The sequence below is a fragment of the Fusarium graminearum genome, chromosome 3 (genome assembly GCF_000240135.3).
Source record: "Fusarium graminearum PH-1 chromosome 3, whole genome shotgun sequence".
Classification (NCBI taxonomy): domain Eukaryota; kingdom Fungi; phylum Ascomycota; class Sordariomycetes; order Hypocreales; family Nectriaceae; genus Fusarium; species Fusarium graminearum.
In genome coordinates, this window is record NC_026476.1 from 671148 (window position 1) to 689450 (window position 18303).

Consider the following 18303-nt stretch of genomic DNA (forward strand, 5'->3'; position numbering starts at 1 on the left):
TTTTCTGCCGGGTTAGTTTCTTTCCATTTATGAGCTGAGCCCACAATGCCACGTCTAAGTGAAGTTGTCAAAGGCCATAACAGAACGTATCCAAACAGCTTATGGTTGCCTTATTCTTGTCCTGCATCTATGAGTTGTATGGTCAAGGTACAGGATCAGGCGCATTCAGGCTTGGGCCAACGCAGGGTTCTCCACACCATCCGCTGGCAGGGATATCATTCCACGTTTCGGTGAACTATTTAATATTTAACGTAGATCAACATTTCTCGCCTTCAATGATCTCTGTTATACCAATTCCTTATTTCTTTGTCTCTAACCATGGCGATGATCAACCCTACTCCCCTCGCGTGCTCGCTGTCAAGAGCCCGAGGCTTCCTCGCTGGTCTCATTTTCATCAACTCATTGCCCAAAATCGCCGGTCAGGACTTTAATGCAAACATCAGGCTTTTCCAAAACACCAAACAATGGACAGTTCTCCAACATGTCCACCGTCAACTGGAAGAAACCCGTTTACGGTTGGTGGAGGTAAAGCGTACCATCAGTCTCGAATGTCCTGACAAGACCCTCGCGTCGTTCAACAATCCCACATCCTTCTATGAAGCTGCCATCAGTAGCTTCCATAACACTCTGTTGGGTCTCCCTCCCACTACTCTGGGTGGTGTTGTCGCGCTTTGTGCCATGTCGCATGCCACTTCATGTTATTTGTACAGTACCGGCATTCAAGTCGCCTTTGATCCCTTCTCCGACTTTGATCTTTGGAGAAGTACGATCAGTAACGACGAGCACCAGCAAGCATTTGATGATCTGATGATGGCCGCCTGTCAAGAGCCTTATCTCACCACCCTGATGAATCCCTTTCCTATATTCCAGGACGAAATTAATTTGCCCAGTGAGGATCTCAACTTGCTTTGGAGTCCGGATCCAATCACAAACACTCTCATCCCTTTTCTCATCACCCACAATGCTGCTGGTGAGTCCCAAGCTCCAGATCTACAGAGCTTACAGGGATCGCCAATCGTCGCCAACCTAACCCACTTTCTGGAACAATGCGGAGAACTCCCGCTAATCCTCTGTGGACGTGATGCGACAGCAGACATGTGCTACTTTATCGGCGCCCCCATTTCAACTGAGTCTGGAGATGAACAGGATCTTAAGCATTTATATATACAACTTTTGCGAGAACGTGGCCCTCTCCACGGTCCAGTTACCCAAGGAATCGTCTCTATCGTGGAGAGATTTGTTGATCTCGGCTATCTGCAAAGCGTGGATGAAGTCCCAGACTACATGCTTCTAATTGGAAAGGTATGTACTAATTATGTCCCTCCAGAACGAGTTACTTATATGAGTAGGAGATACTTCCCAGTAACAAAACATTCCTCGAGTTGTGCAAATCGGCCTGGGCGACTTTGGCCGAAGCCAAGAGGCGTTTGTGAGTTTACCCTACACCATGTGCTTTACCTTGTTGACTGATTTCAGACACAACATCCCCTGTGGTAAATGCGGCAAGGTTTTTACAAGACCGGGAAACATGAAGCGACATATGGAAAGAAAAGCCCGTTGTGCGCCACTTATCTGCAACACTCTCGGGAAACTGTGAGATGTCAAGCGGCACGGACTGAAAGCGATGGACCAGTTTCATGATTACGATTCAGGAAAGAACATATATAGATATATCAGAATGGCGACGTTCAATGCAAGGCGTATTTGTTTTCTATACTCTACGAGTGATTTGGTTGGTACAACTTTAACGACAATTGCCTCTCACTAAGTGCCGACTGTGCCACACAAACACGCGGCGATATTCGCAAACAACCCGAGAATGTCCATTAGTGTTCATCTGTGGCTTAGACATTGCGATGTTTGCCTCTGATCGTCATGGCAGAGGAAGCACATCGACTTCAAAGCTGGCGGCCTCCTGACCCCGCTTAGCGAATTGACCTCCAATTAAGCTTGCTTTAAGTTGCCCCTTCCCGCTGAGCCAACGGGTATGGGGTAAAGTGTTTTTAAATTAAACATCTGAGTCAGCACCCAGGGACGGTGACGGAGAGAACCTGCCTATACTCTGTAGCAGGGAGGTACCACCTGCCTGTACTCTGTAATAGCACCTGCCTACGGAATAATTACGGAGTACCTAGAAAGTAAAAGTTGGCATTGGCGATCGACAAGACGGGTATCGGCAGGAACGAAACGTGAAGAGGCTTGGCTGACATACCACTGACGATGCGTGTTAGTCTGTGGCTGGCACGACATGTTACTCGAAATAGTCCGTTTAGCCAGGAACAAGAAACTGGCACACATCAATCGGCTGAAACGAGGAATGGCCACCAGAAACGTACTGGTGATGACATACTAGAGGCGCAGGCTTTAAAACAGGTTTAGATCTGCGCAGGGGGACGTGACAGAGGGGATGTGATTGGCGGTCTGTCACTAAATACAGGGGCGCACAGGTGGAACATGACGCACTTCAGCCGTGGCATTCATGCAGGGCCTGACTTAGTCCCCAACCTTGCTGTCAATAGAAGGCAGCCACAGTGGTCGTAGCTCGTACAGAGAAATTACAGAACTATATCAAGGGGAACTGCTTCCAATCTCTTCTTTTCATCATCACAACAATCACATCAACTCTTCATCCATCAACACTACCTTTCACCTTCACCTCCAACTAAACAAACCTTCAACCTTCACCTTCAACCAACCAACCTTCACCTTCACCATGCTCTTCAGCAAGGTCGTCATCCTCGCCGCCGCTGGCCTCGTCGCCTCAGAGGCTGCCCCCCAAGTCACCCAACCCGCCGTCCTCCGCCGTGACCTCGGCGACGACCTCAAGAACTGGGCCGAGACCAAGGCCGGCGAAAAGATCACAAACGTCGAAGACTGGGCCAAGACCAACGCCAACGAGGTCCAGCAGTGGGCTTCCGAGCACGGCGGCGACGCCAAGAGCTGGGTCAAGGACAACTACAGCAACGCCGGCGACTACGTTTCCACAAAGGCCGACGCAGCTGGTGATTTTGTGTCTACCAAGGCCGACGCCGCCAGCACCAAGATCGAGGCTGCCATTAGCGGTGCTTCCGCCAGCGCCTCTGCTGCTGCCAAGGACGATGACAATGCTGCTGCTAGCCTGAGCGGTCAGTCTGGTGTTGTTGCCATGATGGCTGCTATTGGTGTCACCGCCTTTGGCTTCTTCCTCGCTTAAGCGACCTAATTCTTTTTTTCGCACCAAGATACCACGCAGCATGTACACTTTTACAATTCGGAGTTTGGGACCCTAGGGCATAGACGGTACACATAGATGTGCGGACCTGGCTAGGGGAGGATAATGACGTTGAATGACCAGCTAGGCATACAATGAAACAATTACTACAATCTTGACAGGATATGACTGGATATGATATGATGTGACTGAATATGACAATGAATGTAAAAAGTGTTGCTGATATCTAACTTGTATGGTGTTGTACATGGTTCTATAATACAGTCATGCTTAAGCTCAGTATCTGATCCAACTACGAGACAGCTTCATTCGACATCACTCCCCTTTTGATCACTCCTCCTCAATTGCAACCCATAAGGCTCAAGTTGCTCATCCGTCAATCGACTAGGCGACTTGACAAACGGATCCTCTCCCTTCATCGTCTTGGGAAACGCAATGACATCCCTCACCGTCGCCGTATCCGTCAACAACGCCACAAGCCGATCAAAGCCCAGCGCAAACCCGGCATGTGGCGGACATCCAGATTCCAACGCCTCAAACAGATGCGCAAAGTCTGCGATCCGCTTGTCTGTCATTTGTAAAACATCGCTCATAATGAACTTTTGCACCGTCGCAATGTGGATACGCTCACTGCCGCCGCCGACTTCTACGCCGTTCAGAACGAGATCGTAGGCTGCGCTCTTGGCTTGGAGGGGGTCAGTAAACAACAGTTCGAGGTCGGTTTTCGAGAGCGGTGCTGTGAAGGGGTGGTGTGATGCTGCAATGCCTGCGGCGCCTTCTTGGCCTGGCTCGCCTTTCTCGGTGGGCTTGAACATGGGGAAATCTGTCACCCAGACGAACTGCAACGAACCCGGATCACCGAGACGAGGCTTCTCCATTTGCCCTTCTTCGACGAGGAATTTCCACAGCGCATTTCGAATGTCGCCTATCTTTGTCGACCCAGAGCAGTATTGGCCCTTGGGCTTCTCTCGTGCTTGAAAGATGACCAGGTCGCCTTGCTCGACGCCTTCACCTGCTACAAGATCGATAACGTCCTGGAACTCGAACCCTAGCGACGAAAAGCCTTGGAGAGGTGCTTTTCTGTCGCACACTAGAATCTGAGGCTTGCCATCGGGGTTGTCGGCTAGTGAGCTTGGTAGGTTGTCCATAAACTTTGTGACCAGCTTGCGCGCTTCGTTGGGGTCTTCTGTGGAGAGGGGGAACGTAAAGGCTTCTATTAGAGGATCGTCGAGGTGGGTGATCATGCTGACGAATTGTTTGTATGGTTCAAGATCTGGCAGTGCGTGGATCTAGAGAGTTAGCTGCAGTACTGGGAGGTTTGGACGAACATACCTTGTTGGGGATGCGCAAATCTGGCTTGTCGCTTCCATACGACGATATGCAGTCTTGGAACTTGAGGGTTGTAAAGGTGTGCGCTACAGGCTCATCCGCTGGACGAGTGCCTTGAGGGATCTCGGACAGCACGGGAATACGCTCTCCCCGGATCTCCTGGTAGCTATGCACCGGACGTAGCGCTTCAAGAGCGGACAGAATGATGTCGTTTACATCCTGTCTGACTTTCGATGCGCCAGCAAACGACCACTCCATATCAAGCTGTGTAAACTCGGGCTGACGATCCGCCCGACTATCCTCATCACGAAAGCATCGCGCCCACTGCATGTACCGAGAGATACCACTAGCCATGAGCGTCTGCTTATACTGCTGAGGACTCTGGTTCAGCGCATACGCCTTGCCGCGCTGACGAGTCGGCACCAGGAATTCCCTAGCACCTTCAGGCGTCGACTTGAACAGCGTTGGTGTCTCGATATCCGTGAATCCCTTCTCTTGTAAACCCTTGGTCAACTCTCCCTTCAGCCATGACCTAAACTTGAGTCTCTCTTGCAGCTCTTGATGGAATCGGATTTGGTAGTGGCGCTTCTTGGGAGGGAATTGGACTTCGGGTGTGACGATGAGGTTCTGGGGGACTGTGTTGAGAGCTCGAATGTCTTTGAGGTAGACGGTAGTTTTGGATGCTTTATCGGCTGGTTCATCGGCTTGACCGCTTACGCTGACGACGACGGGACTGTATGCGGGGATCTGCGTGAAGAGGGCGTGCGCATTGGCGTCTTTCTTTGCGTCGGAGCATATCTGGATGGTTTCGCCCGAGGGTGTGGTGAGGTCTGCGAATGCGAGTTGTTTGTGGATAGTTCTTCGCTTGCTCAAGAAGCCAACGCATTTGTCGCTGTTGTCTGAATCGAGAGGGATGTCGGAGTTGCTATCTGCGCATGTCAGAAACGAGATCAACATAGACAGAAGAAGAACGTACACTTATCCCAGGCGCTGAGAATGTCGCTACGTGCTGCGACAATTGAGCTTTGGGTAAAGCTTCGGGGGAGGCATTGTCGCGTGCGTAGGAGGGATAGTGGTCTTGTGCATGTACCATAACGCAATGAAGCGCGGCAGCGGGTAAGGGGAAACACCATGGCAGCGAATGCAGCTATGTCTGAGTCAATTGAGGCATTGTGGATGGTGGGCCGATTGTCGACAATTTCAAGGTGAGCTTCGGTGAGCTCGGTAAGAGGTGGGGTGCTTATCGATAAGCCCATCAACTTACACGACATCAAGATGGGTATTGAACAAGTAGCATGTGTGGTTGTATTTCTGAACAAACACTATTATAGATTCATCTGACTTATTTGATCTGCTCAACTACTGTGTCGAAATCGATCAATGGCCAAATTTCGGTAAACTTGCCATCAACAACATGATAAAGGGTCACCTCGGTTGTTTCCACCTTGCGTCCAGTCGCCTGATATCCTCGAAATTCACCCTGATGTGTTCCTGAATCCTTAAAGCGTACCGTCATGTAGTCGCCTTCAATCACCATATGCCGCACTTCCCATTTCCAGTCGGGGAACGACTCGAACAAAAGTTTGCACCGGGCAATAATGTCGTCCGGTTCTTGTCGTTTGTCCATCACGTTGACAGGAGACGCGTAGAAGGATTTCATGACTTCATAGTCTCGTGCGTTGCAGCTTTCAATGTATGTCTGGTAGAGAGATCGAAACTCCTCGGCGTTGGAAGTGGCTTGTGACATTGTTGCTGTAGCTTTGTTCGATATGATTTGGATGATAATGACAGTGTGTACCTTTGCGAGAAATGGATTTATATCGTGATATTTATACCTGATTTATCATGCAGGCTTACTTTCTGTTTGCCTTTGTTATGGAGTTAAATTGAAATGATAGGCCTAAACCAAGGGCCTGATCGGCAAGCCCAAGCTAGGAAAGTTATGTTGGGGGGGTATGTCGACAAGCCTATTTAACCTAATGTACCTTTGTCCCACCACTTGCATCTTGGCCAGGGTCGTTCAAAGTATCTAATTAGTTCTTGTGTTGGATTAGACGAAACTTACTGTGTGCTTGCATAGGTTTGTCATGGGTTGAATTGAAATGATAGGCCTAAACTCGGTATATGCAACAGACTCTAAAACGTTGATGCCCGCTTATGCCCGCTCACTCTGTCATCCTTGCATGGTAAAGACACAGCAGTTTTGGTACAGTTCCATCACACCTCATGTCCAATACCATCTCCCCTCACGACAAGCAGGGCGCTACTGTCCCTCCAATTTCCTAGCATCTGAGAAATATCAGTCGGCGTAGCCACGAAAGTCGAAAGGGTTGCGACATCCTGGTTCGCTGTTGACCAATTCCGCATACATGCTCATCGACTCATGCATCTTTGCCCGGTCGCTAGGCCTCTCCTCAAGACGTTTAAAAGTTTGGAATTTCATGCCTTGCTCAGGGGTGAGCAAGTTGCCTCGGCTCACATCTCCAATCAAAATTTCCAAATCGTGGAGTCTTCCTAGGGCTGATTCACAACGATCCAGATCATGAAGGGATGCGGATTGTCCCTCCAATTTGTCTCGGAGATATCCCACGTCACATCAATTCTCGTGTATGTGGCTAAGAAAGCGCGGGGCGAGTCCGGAGCCTTCAAGCAACTGATACGCTCTTGTTTCCTTCTCGACACTAGGCAGTTCGCACTCGAAACGAGCCATTGTGGCAATCACGGTGTTCCTTGGAAAGTCCGTTGATCGGTCGACAACTTCACGAACCGTCGGCGTGAGAAATTTGGTCTCTTCCAGATCAAGGTAATTAACTCGGGTGTGATGCCAAGGACGGTCGACCCCAGGCAGTGTCCAGTTTGAAACGGATATGTTCAGGTCGCGGCTGGATCTGTCTCTTGAAAAGCGTGCAACAGTCCATTCCTCGCTGACAGGAAGACGGGGGAAGAACTTGAGAGGGGTTCGGAGAGTCTTCCTATCAAAGGTTCTGGGAGAAACGGTGAGATATTTGAAATGACTGATGTGTTGCAGGAGATAAATAAATATTCCGGCGTGCAGGAAATATTTACTGTGAATCGGTGCCTAAATTTCTAATCTTGACAGCTGCGTAGCAGTGCCCGTTTGCTATAAAGCGGGATAATAAAGCAAATAAATCTAGGAACCGGGACAACAGCTTTTCAATAGCACAACATCGCTTTTTAAATCCACCCTGCATTCGTTAATTGCGGACAAGTAATGTTCCTGTCAGCGCCGCAGGAAGACCCGTCCAGCCTCAAACATCAACAGCAGTCGAGAGACCCTCGAATGAGCATCTGAAGTCAACCTTTATCTTAATCAAACATTGCGAGGCAAACGACACCTGAAAATGAGTCAAACCGGGACCGCCTGGGCAGGTGATGGTGCTCAAAAGGTCACCATTCTTCACGGATATTATTCCGCCACTGAATACCAAGTCAAAGAAGAACAAGCCGATGCCATCATTAAAACAGCCGCCTACCACCGCGAGTTCTTTGCTCTCTCCTTGATCTGGTTCTCACCTAGTGTACATGCCGCCGTTCTTCCATCACTATCAACACCCTTCCAGCGGACTTCAAATGCCGGACTCGGCCAACTCGATCAGCTACCAGCCGAGCTCTTGCACGACATCATATACCGTCTAGATGTGCGGTCTCTACTCAAGTTTCGCCAAACAAATCTCAGATCGAGACAGACGGTAGACTCGATCAAAAAATATCAGGTAGTCCTCTCACATGGACTGAACCTTTTCTGCGCCTTGTTGCGAACACGACTCGCCGCCGATATTTCTCTACTCGACTTCTACGATACTCTCTGCACCAAGGCCTGTAGCATTTGTGGCGAGTTCGGCGGATTTATGTCTCTATTGACATGGAGGAGATGCTGTTTCAAATGTCTCAGGCAGGCACCAGAGATCAAAGTGGGAACTCTTGTCTCCGCCCGAACCAGATTCCGCATGACCGAAGCCGAGCTGGTCCAAATCAAGTCGTTCAAGAACTTGCCCGGATTTTATTCACTTAATGGGAAGGCTTACAATCGTCTTATTACCGTCGTTCCTATTCATCAAGCCAGTTTGATTTGCAGGCAACCATTGTCGACCAAAACTTCAAGCTTCACAATAAATCGTGATCGACTAAACAATCTCAACTTTATGGGTTCCTGTGCGCTTCCATACTACGACAAAACAACGGGCAGTGTCGAGCACGGAGTATCGTGTGCTGGTTGTCAGCTTGCACTCGAAAAGGGCATCTTCGACAACAAGTGCGAACAATGGGGGGTTGATGCTCGCGACAAAGTATATGCGCGGGACGGCTTTTTGGAACATTTTCGACGCTGTGAACATGCACAGATGCTTTGGCGATCAAGTGATGAAGGTCGCAAGACGCCACCAGAGCTACCAGTGGAGGCTCAATGCGGAGGCAGATTCAACTGGAGAGAATGACGGGGATATGAACCAGGCTCATCGACGTATTGTAGCTCGAGGACCTATTCGGTCTTAATAAAACTTGGCCTTCGGGTTTCACCGTGTTAAACACATTGGCCGCCAGTAGATGCATAGGAGACGAGATCAGTAGGCCAATTTATCCTTTTGCGACAACTTCTCAGGCTATTCATCCTGGTATCCTAAAGCAAGTACACTATCAATTTCCAGATAAAGACAAGTGACCAGTAGATATGCAATCGAGATAACTCCCCTCCGTGTGACAATGGCTAAGCTCAGAAAGTGTGTGATCTTTGGTGTCGCTATCATCTCTACATAATCAAGCACGAGCCTGCTGACAAAACGCGATCGTCCAACCAAACCTCCACTACCCACCAGTGTCTAGAAACTCGCCTTTGTTACTATATTATATACAGAGACCATCTCGAGACAGATTAGACCCTGAGGTACTGGTAGATATATCCAGCCTTTTCAGAGGGTTGGTTTGAGCCACCGCATCTTCCCAAAGTTGAAGACCTTGACGTTGGACGGTTTTGACATCCTATCCCCCTTGGCAAGTACTTCAGATCAGTTCACTTGGGTATTTAATAACATCTATTACAGCCTGCATCTCCACGACGGCAACCCCTGCATTCATAAAGTAAGTAGGCCATCGGTATATGTCCAAATAACAAGTTGCGATATACTGACTTAGATCACAGGAAGGCGACCATTCACAAGGACATGCTGCGCCCTTTTGCATCACCGATCTATGGACAATACCATATCGATCCTACATATTACCTCGATACCGCAAGCGATCATGCAGACTCTACAGGCCATGACCTCCCTTGAGTCGTTGCATCTTAATATTCTTGCATTTTCAGAGCAGCAGGAGCTCGCGTTTCTAGATCTCCTGCCGCTGGCTGGTATGAAAACAGCCAGATGGATTCCTTCTTTATATTATCGGCACACGTCACGAGAATATCCCGATATCCGCCAGGTGACAAGAACCGCCAACCAAAACAACCACTTCTCATTGGCACGCATGGCACTTCATCGCCCATGAACGAGACGTTTTGGACTCATGGTGTTTTCTGTTTGAGTCACCCTCCTTTCAGCGCCGAGACTGGCTCACCCGTCCCGCTCTCAGCAAACGAAATCGTCAAGCTTAGCACTTGAGCTGGACTCTACCAGCCTGCTGGTACTCTGCAACATAAAGGCAGAGATGGTTCAAGACCATCCCTAAAAGGTATAGATCCGTACACGAATCCCGCTTTCTGTTCAACAGGCTAATCTGGTTTGCAGGCGACCATTAGCTACGCCGATGCGAGATCGAAGCGTGATTTAATTCAACTTTATGGGGTCCTGCGCACTCCACTATTACTATAAGAACAAACGGCAATGCCGAGCACAGGATATCGTGTGCTGGATGACGGCTTGGTCATATCCACGAGAACGGGTGGGTTATAGGGTTTCTCCGAGAAAAGGTAGAACCCGCATCCCTCAAAGATCTGGATCGTTACCAAGCAGTTCTAGGCAAACTCCACAATTTGGAAATATTGATTGGAGATATAAGCTGAGGAAACCTATTTATCACTGAACAAGGGGTGGAATTTCACAATTTCGAACGTCTTACTCTGAGGAATGGACCGCCGAAGATGAGGCAGAGGTCGACCGAATATGGGACACCACAGATGTCTAGACGGCGAAAGAGAAGATTGGCCCAAAGACACGCTCTGAGTGGTTCATCTCGAACCGCGAAGAGTTGGTGCGTGAGGGCTTCGTACACATGTATTATAGGCGGAATAACTGCTTGTCAGTGTTCTTTTATTGTTATAATAGACAAATAAACTATAAGCTTTATTATGGTAGAGTTTCTTGATTGATGATGCAGTTATCGAAACGTATTTTTTCATTGTTGAACTCCTGTGAATGTACTGTTGGGAGGTCCCGTGACAACAGCTGATTTGAACCAATCAAAAGGTTGCATCTCCATCATTACAGGCCTTACAGGCGTTAGGAGCTCTAGAAACAAAAAGTTGCAGTAAGGCTTACTTATTCATCAACAAGTTACCACGCGGCCAACAATCTTTGATTCTTTATCATCTTACGTGTGATGCCTTCTCTTATCCCGTTCACACAGAACAGTTCGACTCAGAAGTGCAATGGAAAAACTGAGCGAGAAACTGAACTCTACAGGATCGGAGCCATGTCTCCCAACATCCTGCGTCATCCAACATCGTGAGCTTGCACCGTCTTCATATCTCGTGCCGCTGCTAATTTGGTTCAAGTATTTTAGATTTGGCAGCCGAACCATTCGCGCCAATGGAGCTACATCCGATCATTGTCATACCAACGTACTACGCCGGAGGATCTGACAAACTCATCTTGACCGCTTTATCAAGCCATCCTCCTTGTCGAGATTAAGCGGTACCTGGATACAGAATTGAAACACTACAAGTTTTGCCATCTCAAGTGATTGGACAACAATGTATTGGTGCGCTAAAGAGTGGCAGATACTCATGCCATATTTTCCAAGTCAATGGGCGGACAAGTTAGAGTTTAATTACACCAAGACACGGTGAGACGTTGGCGTTGCCAAGATAACCCAATCCATCAACATTCCTGATGTAACGCGGGGAAGCTAATGTTTGTCTGGCAGGTCGATCCCGTGCATAAACGATAAACGGAACGGCTTCCGTCCAATTCATGTGTCTGCCATACATCCAACGATAGAGTCTGATTTAGATCTTGATCCAACTCGTTCCACTTCGTTCGATTCGCCTCACAAGGCTGGGTTACAGTACATATTGCCGCAGCGAACTGAGAGCAGATCATTGCTTCAAACTGAAGTAGATGCAGATGGCAGAAGGCAATGTAACGCTCGATCGCTGTTGTTTCTTTCAAAGTAGGACAAGATGGTCGGTCGAAGAAACACAAGGCCAGACCAAAAAAGGCAAGCCACGGACGGACAAGGACAAAAGTGGTAACTAACGGATATAACGTTTTTGCAAAAAGGTGGCACAACTCAATTCACGACAAGGTTCTTATCTTTGGTCTGGGGGATACAAGACTAGCTTTGGTTGTTTACCCCAGACATTTACAAAAGAACCGGTGAGAATATACGGGCCGGCTAGTCAGTATCTAGATAAACGAGTGAGTTGATTAATCATGAGTATTAGCGGTGGCTGTGGTGGCAAAAAGAACAGGGTTGTCGTCGAATAAGCTTGAATGATGCTTATTATTACCCTTAATGCCTAGTCAATCGCGTGCTATCTGAAAAGACCCGCCAAGGCTATGGACCTGCCCGTTATCAACATAGTTCAGAGCGAGTCAAAAGTTCCCTGGCGACGTGTGATTTGAGTCGGCGCTAGTTCCTGGAAGAGGCAGTTCCTGCGGGGGACAAGACCAGACGCCAAGATTCGATCGTCAAGTACATCCCTGGAACTTCCTCTTTGGGGTGAGCGCCGTAATCGGAGTTGTTGGTTGATTGGTGCATTCGTTCTTGTGCTATGCAGAAGTGCCGTGCAGTCATTTACCCTATCAACAAACAGAAGCCATGCCTGTCCGCCTAGACTTGGTATGCTCTTGTCCAAGACAGAGAGATGCAGATAGAGGACACCAGATCTGCACCTATAAATATCAATCCATTCCACTACAACAAACCTCCCTCTCACCTCACCTCTTCTTCACCCTCTCTCTACTCACTCGCTCTCCGTCCTCACCATGAAGTACTCCACCATCCTTGCCTTGGCTGGCCTCGCCAGTGCTTCTACCCCCAAGAAGCCGCTCGTCAACGAGCTCAAGCTCCAAAAGGACATCACCCTCAAGGGTCTTATGGCCGGTGCCCAGAAGCTCCAGGACATTGCAGAGGCCAACGACGACACCCGTGTCTTTGGAGGCAAGGGTCACAACGCCACCGTCGACTACCTCTACAACACCCTCAAGTCCCTCAACTACTACAATGTCAAGAAGCAGCCCTTCACTGAGCTGTACTCTGCTGGTACCGCCTCCCTCAAGGCCGACGGCGAGGACATTGCTGCCGCTATCATGACCTACACCCCCGCTGGTGAGGCTTCTGGTCCTCTCGTCGTTGCCGCCAACCTCGGATGTGAGGCCAGCGATTTCCCCGCCGAGTCCAAGGGCAAGGTTGTCCTTGTTAAGCGAGGAGAGTGTGCTTTCTCCGCCAAGTCCACCAACGGCAAGACTGCCGGAGCTTCCGCCGTCATTGTCTACAACAACGTCGCTGGCGAGCTGAGCGGTACTCTTGGTGAGCCCTTTGGCAACTTTGCCCCCATTGTCGGCATCAGCCTCGAGTCTGGTGAGGCTATCCTTGCCAAGACCAAGGCCGGCGAGGTCAAGGTTGACCTCAAGGTCGACGCCACTGTCGAGAACCGTGTTACCTTCAACGTCATTGCTGAGACCAAGGAGGGTGACCACGACAACGTTCTTGTCGTTGGAGGACACTCCGACTCTGTCGCTGCTGGCCCCGGTATCAACGACGACGGCTCCGGTATCATCGGTATCCTCAACGTCGCCAAGGCTCTCACCAAGTACCGCGTCAAGAACGCCGTCCGCTTCGGTTTCTGGAGTGCCGAAGAGTTCGGTCTCCTCGGATCTTACGCCTACATGAAGAGCATCAACAGCTCCGACACCGAGATCGCCAAGATCCGTGCCTACCTCAACTTTGACATGATTGCCAGCCCCAACTACGTCTACGGTATCTATGATGGTGATGGTGATGCTTTCAACCTGACCGGCCCCGCTGGTTCCGACGCCATCGAGAAGGACTTTGAGAAGTTCTTCAAGACCAAGCGTCTCGCTTCTGTCCCCTCCGAGTTCAGCGGCCGTTCTGACTACGCCGCTTTCATCGAGAACGGTATTCCCTCCGGTGGTCTCTTCACCGGCGCTGAGCAGCTCAAGACCGAGGAGGAGGCCAAGAAGTTTGGCGGTGAGGCTGGTGTTGCTTACGACATCAACTACCACAAGGCTGGCGACACCATCGACAACCTCAACAAGGAGGCTTTCCTCGTCAACACCCAGGCCATTGCCAACTCTGTTGCCAAGTACGCGAAGAGCTTCAAGGGTATTCCCCAGGTAAACCACCTCACCCGACGAAGGGACGCCGACCACGCTCAGATCTTCAAGCGTACCAGCGCTCACACCCACGCCCACGGTGGACCTTGCGGTGCCGTTGAGGTTTAAAATGTTATATAATTACATGTACTATGAGAGATGAGCAGTTGTATTTCGATTTCTTGAACATATTATGTAGAGTATGCAAAAGCAGAAGATGAGTTATGAAGAATATAATACCATTTACCTACGAATTATGAGTGAGATTAATAAGCGAATTTGTGATAAGGTGATGGAATTTGCTGACGCTGACATCATTCAGAGTTGACTCCAACATCAACATGGAGCAGTCATTCTTTTTCGTTGATGGCTTACACGCCGATAGAACTTCAAAAAAGCGTATGCGCCAACATGTAATGAAAGGCAAAAATGCAGGCAAAACGTTTCATCGACCGTCGAGAACCGCTCAAGTTGTTCGATATCACGCCATGGAGAGAATCGCACGGCCTATCGGGACTCAATTCTTTACGTTTCCGTTTCCTGTTCCAGTGACCAAGGTTGCTAGTAAAGCGATTCATGACTGTGGGTTGTTCCTCTCACCTGTTTTACTCTCACTGACGCTTTAGTCTTTACCAAAACTATCGACCTGATTTATCCGACGCAGCTGGGATTTGATATCGAACAGTACAAGCTGCGATGGCTTGGAATCATGTTTGTCAGCAAACCAGGTACTGAAACCCTCATATCTATCGCATTATACTAACAGTGATAGCATACAACTGTTCTTTAGCTTTGATACAATCATCCAACGAGACGTATCTCGGCGCAGGCTACAGTTGTTCAAATTCTCTTTTGTGCCTATCTCAAACTCTGGATCAACTGGCAAAACAACTTGCAAGCAGCGAGGCTTTGTCGGACCATACGCTTTCTATTGTCACGGCGCTTATCAATCATGAGCAGGTGGCGGGGCACTACGTTGAAGCCGGGGCCCATGTAAAGGGTATGAAGAGAATTGTTGACCTCCGCGGGGGACTGGAGAATATACAAGATGGTGCTGTAGCGACCAAGATTTGCCGGTGAGTTTTTTTTTTTTTTTTTCTTTTTTTCTTTTTTTCTTGTTTTCTTTTCTTTTCCTGTCTCTGATAAGTTGTGTAGATACTGACTCTTGAAGGACTGATATTCTGTTTACTTTGCAACAATGTGGCCACCCGTTATTCTACCGCGACAGAATGGATGAAATACAAAAGACTTTATTATCGCGAGGTTTCACGTTACAGAGCGCAGAAGGTCACAAATTTCGATCGTTCCAGCCCGTAATCAAACAAGCCTTCCACGATGTCTCGGGAGTCTGCAACCTATTTAACAAGCACATCGACAAAAAGCCTCTGGATCTAGTCGAATTTCAAGAGATTTTAATATCAATCTGTTATCAACTACTCGAATTCAGGACACTAAATGACTCCAGGCTCATACAAGACGTCGATTCAGCATACCACATTGGATTAATAGTATTCATGATGTCACTTTTCTGGAACAACCATCAAGATTGGCTTGCTAAGCCTGGACTGATAGCAGCCTGCATCAAAGAAGCTTTGCAAGTAGAAAACCTTGAGGATAAGTTCGTCTTTTGGCTGTTGGTTTTGGGAGGGGTTTCTGTATCTGGGGAAGACGATATAGAATGGATGGTGATGAGATTACATGACAAAGCCCAGAAGCTTGGTGTTGTAACATGGGATGATGCACATAATTACTTGCTAGAATTTCCTTGGATGAACGTTATTCACGACACATCGGGAGAAAAGCTATGGAATAAGGTGCGGAGTTTAGATATGGAGTTAAACGGCGGAATTACGGCTGAAGCTTAGCCCTTTGTCTAAGATAGAGTGTTATTTCCGATAAGACTTTCGACATGATGTTATTTTTCTATGAAATCTAGCCAATTAAGTTTCTCTATTTAATGTACGACCTATTACCAGATTGAGTAGCAAGTCTCTCATTGGACAGATGTCAAGGTTGAGGCGAGTTTCCGAATCGGGTAGCAAGTCTCTTATTGGTCAACAGCACGTCGAACACCACCACGTATAGCCGTGGTACTATCAACATGGTAGTTTATTCTGAACATAAATAGAGAGGTTTCCCAGTTCTAAATGACTACAGAATCAAGCATTTAACACACAGCTCGATAAAAACACATTTCACCTACCTCTGCTCACCCCTTCGCCATGCCTTCTACTACACACTCAGAGTTTGGGACCAACACCGAGGCCATCGACGTTGCAAAGGCCTTCTCTGATGGCATCCATGGAGAAACTATCCTCATCACCGGCGTGAACCGTGGTGGTATCGGCTTCTCAACCGCCCAAGCATTTGTGAGTCCGCCTATCCGCTTGGCCACTCAATATCTAACAGATTAAGTCGACGCAAGACCCGGCTCTTATTATCATCGCCAACCGCACCCTCGCTAAAGCAAACGACAGCATCGACAACCTCAAAGCTGAATTTCCAAACGTCAACTACCGCTTTCTAGAAGTAGACCTCTCCAGCCAGACGTCTGTTCGAAAAGCAGCTGAACAAGTCATATCATGGTCTGATGTGCCAACTATCGATTTAGTCATCAACAGCGCTGGTGTTATGGGTATTAATGAACGCACAATCACCGAAGATGGACTTGAAATGCATCTTGCCACAAACCATATCGGACATTGGCTCCTCACATGTCTCATCATGCCCAAGCTCATCAAAGCAGCAGAGGATAAACCAAAAGGATCAGTCAGAATCGTCAACATCACCTCCGCTTCACCAATGAGATCTGCGATGCGCTGGAGTGACATGAATTTCGACAAAAAGAACAAAGACCTTCCGCAAGAAGAACAACCTGTGTATCAATTTCTGAAGCTCTGGGGCTACACGGATGTTGAAGATGCAGCTTATCTTCCCCTAGATGGCTACAACCGCAGCAAAGTCGCCAATGTACTTTTTGGTATCGGTGCGACCAAGCGGCTCTTCAACAAGTACGGAATCCTGTCACTTTCCGCTCACCCGGGTGTTATTTGGGGCACCGAACTCGGAAGAAACTTCCCACAAGCGACTATTGACGCTGCAAAGAAAATGGGCGAAAAAGGTTTGTACACTCTGAAATCATTGGGAGCGGGAGCTTCTACGGGTCTTGTTGCAGCGTTGGATCCAAAGCTGGCTGTGGATGTGTGTGAAGGAGAGGGGAATCATGGATCGTACCTCGTAGACTGTCAGATCAGTGATCAAGCGAACCCTCTCGCTGTTTCGAGCAGTGAGGCTGAGAGATTGTGGGAGGTTTCTGAAAAGGCGACTGGGAGTGAGTTTGCGTGGTGAAGGGGCTAGGAGCATGAGTCTGCCGAGGGCGACAACCGTGATCTGATTAGAAGAATAAGCTAAATATTCATACATTCCTTCTCATGAGTCATAGCCATATCACATTATCGATTTCAGCCAGAGTTTCGTCTTGTACACAAGTCACCGGAAACTGACGAATGAACTTTGAATAGAATGCACAACGTGATAGTGGTTGCAGAACTTGAAACAGCTGTCTTTCTGAGACGAACATGACGTTTGTTCTATCTGTTTCATCTCAAACATCAGACGAACTGACGACATGAAGCTATTTTTAAAACCTTGTCTGTTTTACAGTGACAAATATAGCCAAGCTGAGTCTTGTTGATGTTTTGTCACAATTATTTCTACCCAACTCGGTACTGTCAGCTCTTGTCAACTCGGCTAAGTCTTATCGATTGCAGATCAGGGTACGGATCATCCTGTCGGCTACTTTATTAGGTTAGTTCTGACACTGACAACACGGCTAATACACAACATACATATTCTCAAACCGGATATATCATGATAAAGCAAGACTATCTCATCTGATCTATCTTTCGTATCTCAAGTTCCTGATCCCGCTGACCAATCAAACTCTCAACCCTGGCCCTCGACAACCAACAAATGTCTATTCCTCCCCAACAGAAACCATCTTCATCCCTGTAAAACTAGAGCAAAAGAGGTATAGAGCGAGTGTTTTACCCCGCGTTTCGATTGACGGTAGAAACTCACACGTCCAAAGAGAAATTCCAACGCCTTTTTCATTCCCTTTTTTTTCACCTACCAAAACTGACTGACTGACAGTCACAACCAACCCATACACATAAAACCTAATCTTGCTTAGTGTCAATTTAGATACTCTTCTCTTTTAGGATTTGCCAAGTGTAGAGGAGTTGTTCCTGA

The 18303-nt window shown here is 48.2% G+C and overlaps 7 protein-coding genes across 7 annotated transcripts; 6 read left to right on the forward strand and 1 right to left on the reverse strand.

The window, feature by feature from the left end:
- Nucleotides 1-318: 318 nt before the first annotated feature.
- FGSG_04932 (uncharacterized protein) lies at nt 319-1597 on the forward strand (the record flags this gene model as incomplete). Its single annotated transcript, XM_011325101.1, has 3 exons — nt 319-1302; nt 1350-1429; nt 1477-1597. 3 exons carry the CDS (start codon nt 319-321, stop codon nt 1595-1597), a joined length of 1185 nt encoding a protein of 394 aa, XP_011323403.1.
- Nucleotides 1598-2603: 1006 nt separating this feature from the next.
- Nucleotides 2604-3374, forward strand: FGSG_04933 (uncharacterized protein). Its single transcript, XM_011325102.1, has one exon. The coding sequence runs from the start codon at nt 2714-2716 to the stop codon at nt 3191-3193; it is 480 nt and encodes a 159-aa protein (XP_011323404.1). The 5' UTR covers nt 2604-2713; the 3' UTR covers nt 3194-3374.
- Nucleotides 3375-3516: 142 nt separating this feature from the next.
- FGSG_04934 (aspartyl-tRNA synthetase) lies at nt 3517-6287 on the reverse strand (the record flags this gene model as incomplete). Its single annotated transcript, XM_011325103.1, has 5 exons — nt 3517-4500; nt 4544-5469; nt 5517-5617; nt 5805-5851; nt 5904-6287. The coding sequence occupies 5 exons, from the start codon at nt 6285-6287 to the stop codon at nt 3517-3519; spliced, it is 2442 nt and encodes an 813-aa protein (XP_011323405.1).
- A 1615-nt stretch (nt 6288-7902) lies between these two features.
- FGSG_04935 (uncharacterized protein) lies at nt 7903-8994 on the forward strand (the record flags this gene model as incomplete). The annotated part of the gene is made up of 1 exon (XM_011325104.1): nt 7903-8994. One exon carries the CDS (start codon nt 7903-7905, stop codon nt 8992-8994), a length of 1092 nt encoding a protein of 363 aa, XP_011323406.1.
- Nucleotides 8995-12702: 3708 nt separating this feature from the next.
- Nucleotides 12703-14181, forward strand: FGSG_04936 (uncharacterized protein; the record flags this gene model as incomplete). The annotated part of the gene is made up of 1 exon (XM_011325105.1): nt 12703-14181. One exon carries the CDS (start codon nt 12703-12705, stop codon nt 14179-14181), a length of 1479 nt encoding a protein of 492 aa, XP_011323407.1.
- Nucleotides 14182-14393: 212 nt separating this feature from the next.
- FGSG_04937 (uncharacterized protein) lies at nt 14394-15917 on the forward strand (the record flags this gene model as incomplete). The annotated part of the gene is made up of 4 exons (XM_011325106.1): nt 14394-14634; nt 14679-14780; nt 14843-15128; nt 15224-15917. The coding sequence occupies 4 exons, from the start codon at nt 14394-14396 to the stop codon at nt 15915-15917; spliced, it is 1323 nt and encodes a 440-aa protein (XP_011323408.1).
- A 357-nt stretch (nt 15918-16274) lies between these two features.
- FGSG_04938 (uncharacterized protein) lies at nt 16275-17400 on the forward strand (the record flags this gene model as incomplete). The annotated part of the gene is made up of 2 exons (XM_011325107.1): nt 16275-16421; nt 16468-17400. 2 exons carry the CDS (start codon nt 16275-16277, stop codon nt 17398-17400), a joined length of 1080 nt encoding a protein of 359 aa, XP_011323409.1.
- Between the last annotated feature and the right edge of the window lie 903 nt (nt 17401-18303).